The sequence below is a fragment of the Amborella trichopoda genome, chromosome 9 (assembly GCF_054954075.1).
Source record: "Amborella trichopoda isolate Santa Cruz 75 chromosome 9, AtrichopodaSantaCruz75HAP2 v2.0, whole genome shotgun sequence".
Taxonomy (NCBI): Eukaryota; Viridiplantae; Streptophyta; class Magnoliopsida; order Amborellales; family Amborellaceae; genus Amborella; species Amborella trichopoda.
In genome coordinates, this window is record NC_142344.1 from 30,883,156 (window position 1) to 30,895,487 (window position 12,332).

The 12,332-nt window shown below is 36.7% G+C and overlaps 1 protein-coding gene across 11 annotated transcripts in view; it reads left to right on the forward strand.

Moving 5' to 3' along the window:
- Window positions 1-12,002, forward strand: part of LOC18428486 (pyruvate dehydrogenase E1 component subunit alpha-3, chloroplastic) — a 35,989-nt gene extending 23,987 nt beyond the window's left edge. For all 11 annotated transcript variants that reach the window (XR_016041500.1, XR_016041494.1, XR_016041493.1 and 8 more), the window contains 2 exons: window positions 2,095-2,238; window positions 11,721-12,002. Coding sequence is in view for 2 of the 11 variants with exons in the window: in XM_088848078.1 (XP_088704204.1) it covers window positions 2,095-2,238; window positions 11,721-11,756 (180 nt within the window). In the remaining 9 variants the exon portion in view is untranslated. The remainder of the gene's footprint in view (window positions 1-2,094; window positions 2,239-11,720) is intronic.
- Window positions 12,003-12,332: the final 330 nt, after the last annotated feature.

Consider the following 12,332-nt stretch of genomic DNA (forward strand, 5'->3'; position numbering starts at 1 on the left):
GACCACACAATTTTCCTGGCCTATAAACATCATCCCTGGGCATCTCTCCGACCTCAACAAGGGATGACCTACAGTAAACCCTTCTCAGTAGTGCTACATGCCCAAGGCTAAGGGTTTTGGACATAACCAGCGCCATAAACTACCCAACCCTTGGTCAGTCAATACACACACACTCCCACTGAGTGCATATTCCACTATAAAATTTCATTTTTACAAGTTCTCTAGGCTTTTAAAGCCACAAAACCCAACAATAAACCTCTTATAAAAAGTAGCCAGCCCATGCAAACTACAAACATCATGCACTGTAGTAGTAGGCAATCCTTAATAACTTCTATCTTCCTTTGGTCAACCTTAATCCCCTCTGCTGAAACAAGATAACCAATAAAGTTTAGGTTGTCTGTCATGAACGTAGACCTGCTATTCTCGTAACAAGTCAAACATCAATCGTAACTACTTCATATGCACCTACTCATCATTGATGTATACTAGAATATTATCAAAGTGTACCACCACAAATTTGCGAATAAAAGGCTTGAACACTTGATTCATCACCCTCATAAAAGTACCGGGCATATTGGAGAGGCCAAATGGCATCACCAACCACTCATAAAGGCCCTCTCGGGTTTTGATTGCAGTCTTCCACTCATCTCTAGGTCGAATAGGAATTTGATGGTACCCACTCCTCAAATCTCTCTTTGAAAACATAGTAGCACCAGCTAGCATATTTAACATGTCATCAATGCACAAAATTTGGAAGCGGTATTTGATCGTGATCTTATTAATGGCCCAACTATGAACACATATGCACCAAGTCCCATCCTTTTTGGGTGTCAACCAGGCCAGGACAACGTAAGGGCTCATGCTCTCTTGGATATAGAAGCTTTGTGGCCTGCCTCTGCAACTCATCATGCTCCTTTGGCCTCATTCTAAATGCAGCCTTGTTCAGTAGGCTAGACTCAAGAACAATGTCTATGTGATGTTGAATGTCCCTAATGGATGGTAACCCTTCAGGTAACTCATCCGAAATGACATCACTATAGTCCCTCATTAAGGGCTCTAACTGAGGTGATTCTTGAAAGCAGAGTTTGATACTAAACTCGTACTCAAACTCATTCTGTCGTTGGGTCAAATCGCCTCAGTGACACACAATTTGAATAATTATAAACGAATTCCATATTATTAAGAAAATGCTATAGACCTTAAAAGAGGAAACTGAAAGAAATGAAGGAAAAGGAGAAGAAAATAGCGGGGGCACTGAAATAAAATTGCCCATTCCGTATTAAGTGGACCTATAGACCTTTGATGGGACTACTTTAACTTCCTATGATCTAGAAAATTGAACAATTCCCAGGTGGTTGTACAATAGAGTCAACGTATTATGAAGACATATTTGCATGTCAGGCTTCTTCTAAAAACCGACACAGGAAGTTCCCTAGTTAATTCAATTTGGAAATGCCATGGGGTTGATTCTGATTTTCGGACTAATAGATAATCATAGAAAGAAATCTAACAAGTCGATGTTTGGACTGGAAGAGGATATAAGACCATTGAACTTGATTGTTGGACCCTATAAACTTAAAAAGATTGAGGTTCCAAAAAACTTATCAATGGATAGTAATATCTTAGGAAACTGCTGATGGTTGTAGATCTCAGTGGGTTAGCACCTATATTTTGTAGTTAATAATATAATAAAATCTCGCTTTTATTTCAAATTAAGTGGGAACTAGGTCAAGATCATGACTTCTCGTTCTCCGATAAGTTCCCGACATTTATTCATTCAGGGTTATTTGACTTGCTCAATTGCACTGGCCCGTCCAATTCATATGCCTTGCAAAGCTTTCATGATTGTGTCAGTAATGATGTTGGGGCTAGTACATGTAGATTCTCATGTATATTTTCTTGGTTGAAAAAATCCTACTAATCCTCTTTCTTGGTGGAATACAAAAATCAATCATTTAAGGTCAGTTTGTATAAATAGATCATTTTCTGATACTTTGTTTGGTGTTTATCTTAATATTCAACCTGGTAATTTGGTATGAATACCACTGGCTTAGTTAATTGGTGAGTTAACTGCTCATCAATTTTTTGTCACAGGTTGATGTATATGGTTACAAGCAACCAACATTTTTATTTGAATGGATGGGGAAGCATTCCTTGAGTATCTTCATTCTGGTCGCGTCGAACATGGCTATAATCGCAGCTCAAGGCTTCTACTGGGCTAAGCCAGAAAATAATAATGTAAGTCTTCGTCACACCAGCTAATCATATGTGAAATTAGCCTTAATGAGATGTGTCTCCTAGGTGTGTTCATCTGGATATTGACCAACTGATCAGTTTATTCATTTAATTTCTTAATGTGTAGCCAACATGCTAAGATATCTGACATTATACATGTTGCTTGTTTTAACTAATGCATTCGATATTAGAAATGTGATTGACTTTTGTAGTTCATAATGCACCAGTGTTTTAGAAATTCTAATGTTATTATAACGTGGGTCCGTTGTTATTCATAGACTTCATTACATCCCAAACATGCATTCTTGGGCCTCTCAAAGAGACTAAGTTCACAACAAATCTTATAGTAGAATTGACATTCCCTCTGTAAGTGTTGTGGACATAGGAATATGACAACTAGAATGCTAAGACTTCTCATTTAGATTAATGTGTAACCCGCTTGGAATGCAATTGAGTACTAGACTTATGACATTGTTGCCCTTATTATAATAAACAAAGGGCAACCTCTCCTTAAACATATAAGAAACGACACCACACCATACACCAAAAGATAAATATACACTTAAAGACTATCCCCCAACCCCCCATGGATTCCAAACTGATGTTGTCAAACCATGAGCTTCAGTTTGCTCAGAAATTTGTCATATCTCTTCTTAGTTATTGGCTTGGTAAAAATAACAGGGATTTGTTCTTAGGAAGTGACATGTACAAGGGATATATTGCCATCGACATTTCGCTCGCGGACAAAATGACTTCATATGTTTTGTTTATCCATGTAAGACAGGATTTGAGGCGACCTTGATGGCACTCTGATTGTTAGAATATAACGATATTGCCCGAGGATGGAAATCCCAAGGTTCGAAGCAGTAATTACCTAGACATGCCCTTTCCTTCCCTTGTATTGTCTAACGATAGTTTGACGCATGTCTACACGTCTCAATATCATATATACAAAGAAAGGTAAAAAAGGCTATGAAACATGTACAGTCGATATACTGCCATCAACATATCACTCATAAACAAAAATGACAACTTTCTATGTTTGGTTTGTCCATTGAAGACAGGATTTGAGCCTATTTTGATGGTACTCTGATTATTAGAATGTTGTAATGACTAAGGATGGAAATCCCAATGATCGGAAGCAGTGTTACCTAGAACACGCCGTCCCTCCCCCAGTATCGCTTGTCCACATGTGATGATACTTCAAGACTTCTCGACAACTCAAGCTACTGTGTATATAGAAAAGCCTATTTTACTAGAGCCCCGAACACCAAGTTAGAACTCAAGACCTCAGGCAAAAGGAAGTGAAGTATACCACCGTGAGTGTCTTGTTTACATGAACAAATAATTCATATTTACTATATAATATTGTAAAGTGTTATTCGGTAAACAGCACAATACAAAACTTAATTCTTGGGATTCAAACTCAAAACTTCTCCACAGCAAGGAGCATGTTCTACCTACATATATCGGTATTCAGTGTAAAACTTATCTACATTATATTATAGAAGCATTATTCAATATAACATAATATGTCTACCAACCTATCCATATCTAATCTTTTGAATAAAGAACTAAACATCTTTAGACACTGGCACTTGTATCAGTACCCACGTAACATGTCCTGAAGTAAACTGGTCAGGCTGATAGCATTTCTTGGAAGTCGCAGATGCATCGTATATATCTTCAAATTTGTAAATTGTGTCCTAAGGCTTGCTGTTCCATGAAATTTGGGAAGGGCCTTAAAGATACACGTAATTGCATATGTTCTGTTTGATGAATGCCCTTGTGAGATCTGGTCCCTTAATATTCTGTCATAAAATAAAACCCTGAGGAGACGTTTTGCACTTAATAGTCCCTGCTATCATTCTCCCTTAGTAAAGGCATATTGAAGGTCAAAAAATCATTTTAGGTACATGTAGGCAGGGATAAGGAACTATTTGACAGTTAACGTGTGGCCGAAATTAAGTTAGCTTTGGAATGACAACTTCCGATTGCCCATAGAAAATCAAAGATCTGGCATGACCCGATACCCTCATGAACCTAAAATTGCCTGACCTAGCTTCTGAACTATGGCATATATATAGAATTGTGGGCTGCAAACCTTTTGTGAGATCTGGTCCCTTAAAAAGCTCCATGCTGTCATTCCATGTTGAAGGTCAAAAAATCATTTGAGCTATATGTAGGCGGAGAGAAGGATCTGTTTGACAGTTAACACGTGGCCGACATAAAGTTATCTTTGGAATGACAACTTCCAATCTCCCATAGAAAATCAAGCGTATGGCATGACCCTGTACCCTCATGAACCTAAAATTGCCTAACCTAGCTTCTGAACTATGGCATATGTATAGGATTGTGGCTGTCTCCTGATTCAAATGCCGATCATATCGAGAACAAAGACCAATATCACTAGACTGTAAATATCTAGGTTAAAATACAAATTGATTACTTGATCCTTAATGCATCAATTCACCTCAATCGCAATGTGTGTGCATAGTTTTTATATAAAATGGATATTCAAATATCACTTAATATATTGCTAAGTATTTGATGTGAGAAGATGCTCCAAGTTATGAACAAAAAGAAAACTTAATCTGTAAGAATATTCAATATTCTCTTTATGGAAACAATTAATTTTATGGGCTTATGGAATATAACGATATTTTTTAAAATTATTTTTAACCCATATTGAAGTCTCGGAACTACACGAGAGCATATTTGAAACTTTTTAAACTTCAGGAACATTTCAAAAATCATTTAGACTTTTTAGAATATATTATTTAAGATGTGTTACATGTAGCAGCACCATTGTTCATTAAAACTGGCATGTGTGCTTTTTATGAAGAATATTGATGATTCCCATGTCCGTACTTGGAACTTAAGGTTTTTTGAAAGGAAATTAGGTTATAGTAGGTTTGTCAAGTTACCTTTTGTCTTCACCGTTCGACTACACATGTTCGGATGGTTGAGGAGTCGAGCATTAAGTTTCTTAGGAAGATGGCTAAGCCCCATCCCTCCACAGTACACCACCAGAAAGATTTGAACTAGACCTCATGTACCATCTCTCTTTCACCATATCCCTCTAAACATAACCAGAATCCTGAGACCTTATCATTGCCGCTTTGCAAAAGCAATCGAACCAATGATCACACGATTATGATTCTACCTAAGCTAACACCATTATTGAAAAGTGAGGCTAACTTCTTCGAACCACTATTATTGGTTTGTCTTCACCCAAAAGATAAGATTTTAAGGGCATTGCTTTATGTGCAACTAAGTATTGTAAATAACAAAACCCATCCCCAGCAAATTTCTTGACATTGGTGATGTAATTTTCTTGTGGCGAGCAAAGAATAAGCATAGCGAGCCATGTGCTTTAGAAAGCTCAAAGATGGTTATAAAGCTTACTCTCACCATTCCAGATTTCCCTTCAGATTTGGATCTCTGTAGAAGGCATTCCTCACTATGCATGCTAAAATATGAATTGTGTTTCATGCTCAAGGTTTAGGGGCTCATAGGAATAATGCAGACAGATAAAAGATGAATACTATTTGTTGGGATGTTTGGTCGTAAGTAAACCTACATAGAGCTGGCAACGTGCTAGATCTGGTCTGGGTCAGCCTTGGCCCTAGTCCAACAGCCCTGGTGCCTATAGGGCTGGCCTAAACCAGCCTAAACCAAAAGAGGCCTTGACCCATGCCCTGCCCGAGACCTGCTAGGCGGGGCCTGGCATAATAAACCCGAACAAATAAAACGAAAAAAAAGGAAAACCCCTGTTGTGGACGGCCAAGGTGGCCTCGGACATCAATCAACATTTTGTGGCTTAGGCCCTAGTTTTTAGGGCCAGGCTAACCTGCCTGTGGTGGCCGCTTGGCCAATTGCTATCCTAAACCTACATGAGAGATTTTCCTAGTTTGTAGAGCTCAGCTTCCAATTATATAGGGATGTTGATTCATTCTTCGCTTATCAATCTTCCTATTAACAAACTTCTCAATGGTTGGAGTTTATAGGGTGTAAGATCTGTTTTGGATTAAGATTTTCCAGTGAACCTAAAGTGAAAAGATATAGTTATTAGTTACAATGGCTCTTTGGTAAACAAATTATTGCTCATCGCTAAGGACATACCAGTTTGAGCCGCAGTTAAGGGGTAGATATGTATTGCACAAATAAAAGCGAACTCTATCCCTAGAGAAAATGTAAATCACTTGACCTTTAAAGAGAACCGTGTATGTTAAATGTTTCTCTTAAAATCTCTCCTTGTATCTCTCTTCCGTCATTACTTTTGGCTTCCTAAATTGTCTCTAACATGAACTTACATAACCATAATATTTCTATTGCATTGGACATTTTCGATATTGAAGATAAGTTAGAGAAAACATAGGATTTTCTTGATTTTTTTTTCTATTTGCTAGGGAGAGAAAATACACGTGTTTTCCAATCTCCAGGGAGAGAATTTTGATAAGTTAACTAAAATCTGAAACCCAGTGATGATAATTACGAGATATTTTAGGGTAGTTCTCTCCAAATCTTTTGTGTTTCCTAGAGAAAGAGCACTTAAGTCTCTCCCAATCTTAAAGGAGAGTATATGTGGTTCTTTGGGAGAAATATAAGTTTTGAATTACTTTCAAATTATAATATCATTATTAACTGTTATTATAATTAAGAATATAATTTTAGTTAATAGTAAAATATATTTTTTAAGATAATTTATACTTACTATAATTAACAAGTGTATTACAATGCATGTAATTTTAAATATTCCTAGTAGCAGAAGCTTCCACATTGGTAGTGTTAGGAGACAACTACTACTGCTACTGTTGTTGCTGCTCCTACCACTGCTGCTGCTACTACCACTGCTATTGATACTGCTACTCCTCCTTCTACTACTGCTACTACTACTGCTCCTCCTCCTCCTGCTACTACTACTACCACTACTACCCCTACTGCTATTATTGCTGTTGTTGTTGCTACTACTGCTTCTTTTCCTCCTCCTGCTACTGCTGCGACTACTAGTGTTATTATTATCATCACCATCATCATCATCATCATCATTATTGTTATTATTATTAATTTCTTGTGATTTTGTGGCCTAAAGGCTTGTGTTGTATCCACGTTATGTTTTTATTTGGATGGAAGCATAATTAGTGGGGTTCTGGGATGAGGCTGTGTCGCCCATCTGGGTTGAGTGGATGATGCCCATCTAGGACTTAGTGCTCATATTTGAACAATGGTCTAAGAGGATACAACTAGAATATGGCCTTGTGTGTGACCTATCCAAGATGTTGCTTGGTTTCCATCGAATATAGAATGACATCTTGGAGTGCCAGATTCAAAGTGCCTTGTAGCACTAATACGATTTTAACCCGAGTTTTGTGGTCTAGGCCTAAGAAGCTCCACTTTTGTATATATAAATGTGTGTGCACAAGAGTCATAAAATCACAAGACTCTTCCGTTGTGCTTCAATGGCCATGAGGCGTGAAGCACAATTGAAGAGGATTTATTTAGAGGGTCATTCTTCATCAAGGTCGGAGATATGCCCAGTTGCATATGGCCGGAGGGTGTTTACTCCAATGTGAGGATCAACAGTCTTGTGAGGACAAGAGCCAAAACCTCAATATATGATCTCACGAGATGTTCATATGAAGGGACATGCATATGTATAGGAAGAGAATATACAACTAGCATTATCGGGACATGAGATTGGTGCTTACGACTTGTCCTTAGGGGGCACTTGTAATCAACATCAGTTCCATAGTCCCGCCAACTATTGGCCAACTTTAAAGGACCAAGTACAAGACCTTGTGATCTAGACTGTGGGTCAAAGGCTCTGATGGGTTTGTTTGAGAAAATGGTGTTGAATTCCAGTTTTTGAAAGGTGGGAAGCGCTTTTTTGTAAGTGGAAAATATTAATCTTGTGGAAAATATTAATCTTTAATACATATTCTCTTTCAATGGATTTTCCTTAGTTATAGTAGTTGGAATTTAAAGAAATAATATTTTGGAGACAATTTTAAATCTTTTTAGTAATATTTTTATAAATTATTTTTCCCATTTAAAGTAATGACTTCCAACAGAATATAAAGGAAAATGGTTTAATAGGGCTACAGCTCTAGCAAAACAAGTAAAGCCTCACCTCATAACTCATCAAAAGTTGTAATTCAAGCGTTAAAAAACTTTTACATCAATCATCTTGGCTTGAACATTATGGTTGTGAAAAAAAAAAATGATTTCAAGCTCTAAAAATAGTGTATATTGTAACAAATTTTCTCGATTGTCCATTTTTCCCTAAAATAAGTGTTCATAGATCCGCAAGATCTGTATCATTTTTTGAGTTTTGGTGTTGGGAATTTGATTTTAGAGCCATCATGGAGTTTTCCATTGCCGAAAATGCTTTTTAGATGAGGATTTGAGGTGAGGGTTTATTTTGTTTTCATCAAACCTAGGCCTTATAAAAACCTCATCCAAGTATAAAAGATAATACTTTCACACCTGTGGATGAAGTGGCACATATGAAGGCCCAATGGCCAGTGAGCCACCACATGAGGCTCATTTGGATCCACATGTGTGGGGGCCTACACCCCACACCCCACTCTGTGAGAGCGTGACATCATCATCATCTCTCTCTCTCTCTCTCTCTCTCTCTCTCATGTGGTAGAGCTTCCAGATTCCACACGTGGGAAGAGAGTGCGTGTTCAAATGGGGTGCATGGGTTGTGTTATTTGGGATGAAGTGAGGTAGCACTCGTACATTGGTTGGGACGATATCATCCACATGCTGTAAGCAAATTGGAGAGGAAGTTTTTCAAATTCAAATTTAAAGGCAATATGGATTAAGATGGTCAAGGTGTATGTGATCCACCTCATTTCATTTCATGGTAGCTGATTCTAAGGAATGGAATGGATGTTTAGGTGTTTAGGCATTTCCATTCACCAGGAAAGGATGCGATCCCCACAACCTAACATTATAAATACGAGCCAAGAGATCCGACTTCAAGACACCTTCTCTCACAAGATTTGCCTCTATGCTCCTCCATCACAAGAGCTTTGCAGCTCTACACCCGAATCAAGTAATATCTCGACATGATTTTGGTCACTTGCTGCATTCTCTGCAATTGAGAGCTTGATCAAAGTTTTTTCTAGGACCATATGTCAATCAAATCTCATTTCCACCATGTTGTGACGTAAATTTTGTGCATGGAGTAATTTGACTACTAACCTCATAAATTAACCCGTCTCTTCAATTTGCAACAACAATTCCTCTTTAAGTTGCTGCAACTTGGATGATCATCATGTTGCCATAGTTTGATTATTTGAGCTACATATTGGCTTGCATATAGAAATCAATTGATTGTGTATAGGCTGAATAATTAGCATTGAATTGAGCCTATATATAAACTCCAGGCACAATATTTATTCCATTTGCATCATCATCAATTAGATCAGGGGCTGATATGAGGCCAATCTTAGCCATTGATGTGTCTGATTTGATGGCTGGACTGTGATCAAATCATGAAATTTTCATTGGTCAGCATTATGTGCTCAAATTGTGCATTGATTTGGAGGATATTATATCTTAGCCGTACATGAAACAGTAGCCTCACAGTTTGATGGTGAGATCTTTCATTTTGATGATTATTACCTTCCACAATTAGTGCGTCTCAGCCCAAAATGCATGTGAGGTGTTGATCTCCATAAGGCTTCCATTTGTATAGAGCATGGCCATTGATATCATATTTTTTATCGTAGTAAACCGGTATGGGTTGTTGCTAAGTCTCACTAAGGTATCTTTGAGTGTGGATAATGACTTTCCATGCTTCCCTCTAGTTGCTCTTGAGATGTTGCTAACGTCTTTGTTGTATTGTCATTGTACATTGTGTTGAAATTGAATTGTTGTAAGTGTTTGCAATTGTGCCTAAGAGGCTAGTAACTGTATGTAATAGATATTTTTGGCGAGCAAAAGTGTTTTAAATGTTGTAATTGGGTCAAGGTGTTTGATTGTATTCTGTTGTAACTGCAGGTAAAGAAATAGTTATGCATAGTGATTTTTTTTTTAAACTACATGCCCGTTTTTTATCCCTACGTCACACCTTACATAAGCATGATTACAATGTAACTAATTTTAAGCACTCTTATTGATATGTAATGAGTTTAATAATATTTTAACACATTTTTTCAAATATTTGAAATATTATGTTGTCTCGCCTACAAAAATGGGATGTAAAATAATATGATGATTATAGGATTACAAGATACCATATATTTTTCAAAGAATTTGTACTATAACAATACTACATTTATAAATTTTTTATTACTAGTATAATAATTCTAATAGATTTATTATTACAATTGTAGATTAGAATTATTATTACAATTGTAATTAGTGTTATAACTAAATATTATTAATATATTACAATGACGTTCTTATATTTCTATAATTATTTATATTAATAGTTAATGACTATTATAACTAGAATGATAAGTTATAATCTCATCTATATTAGTAAATGTATAATAAATAATTATAAATGAATTAATATTTGTAATGTGGTTATAGTTATAAGAGTAATGACACTATGAGACCCTCCCACACCCTTGTGAGTAGGACCCCAAAGGATCACCATTAAATTTTGACACAAATCTCTAAAAAAGTTATCACATGGGTATGGGATAACTTTTCTAGAGATCTGTGTCAAAATTTAATGGTGATCCTTTGGGGTCCTACTGACATGGGTGTGGGAAGGTCTCATAGTATCGCTACTCTAGTTATAATAACTTAAATATATTATATGAATAAAATTTAATCCTAATTCCTATAATTACAAAATTCTAACTATAGAATATTCCTAAAAAACTCATTACACTTGATGCCATCGGCTTTCTCTTAAATGTTGGATAGACAACATCACCATAATGATTTCGATTGTGACACAGAAGCTTATCTTTGATCTCCTCTGCCTCCTCTCCATGGAAGCACGAGCAGCATCATTTCTAACTATCCAATAGGACCACTACTGTATGCCCCAGTTCATGCATCTCGTTTTTCACTCCTCTATGTAGTCCAAATACATAAATGCAGCACATTCATAGGCAGTTATTTCTTCTTTCTCAATGCTCTTGAATTATTTTAGTTGATACTCAGGACATAAGTAGTTGCCCTTCTAGACACATTTTTTTTTGGGATTGTATACTATGACACCATTTATTTTTAGTACGGGGTCACAACTTTTCTTAGCCCTTGGATGTGAAATCTAACAATTTAAAATGTATCACAGCTTTCAAGAAGTTTGTTTCGGACTTTTTGCTCAATTAGTGATGCATCACGACCCATTCGATTTCACATCCAACGGTTAACAATGATTGTGACCTTCTTGTATCAAAAGTAAATGGTCTCATCATATACATTTCCAATTTCTTTACTCATAACTGTTCGTATCGTCCCTGATGTTTGATATGGTTTTGTGTTTGCTGTTCTTTACAAATGTCCAGATTCATTGGATCATGTCACAGGTTTCACCCAAATGATGTGTACTATGTTTTGCGTTGCTCCCTTCGATTTTTCATGTATGTGAGATATTTTTTATCACAAATGAATTTGAGCATCTTGAATTCTTGACCTGAGGAAGGGTAAAAGATACTTATTTGTCTTACCCCATTTAAGTTTCAACAACTTAAGCTTCACTATTTTACTGTTGTATAACATCTTTCTAGGACTATGGTAGTAGACCGGATTGAACAGCGATAACATAGTGGTGAGGATATTCAGTCAAACGTGCATCATGTGACCAAGTCCCACTTTGAATTCAAAATCTATATATAGCGACGTAAAGGATAAAAACCAGTGAAAAAAGGGAAAGAAAAATTGAATAGAAAAATAAGATAAGCATAGTACAAATATTTGTGGTTCGGCAATTGTCAACATCAATGGGCAGCAGACATTCTCTTTCACAAATAAAAAATGTAAACACCCCACTTGAAATTTTGACGGAAAGAGTTTTTAGAAAATTTGTGGACTAGATCACCACTATTGGATCCAGTAAGTTTCACTAGACCAACAAAAGGCTGATCTGGTCCCACAATGCAGGGCCCGTTGCTAAATCC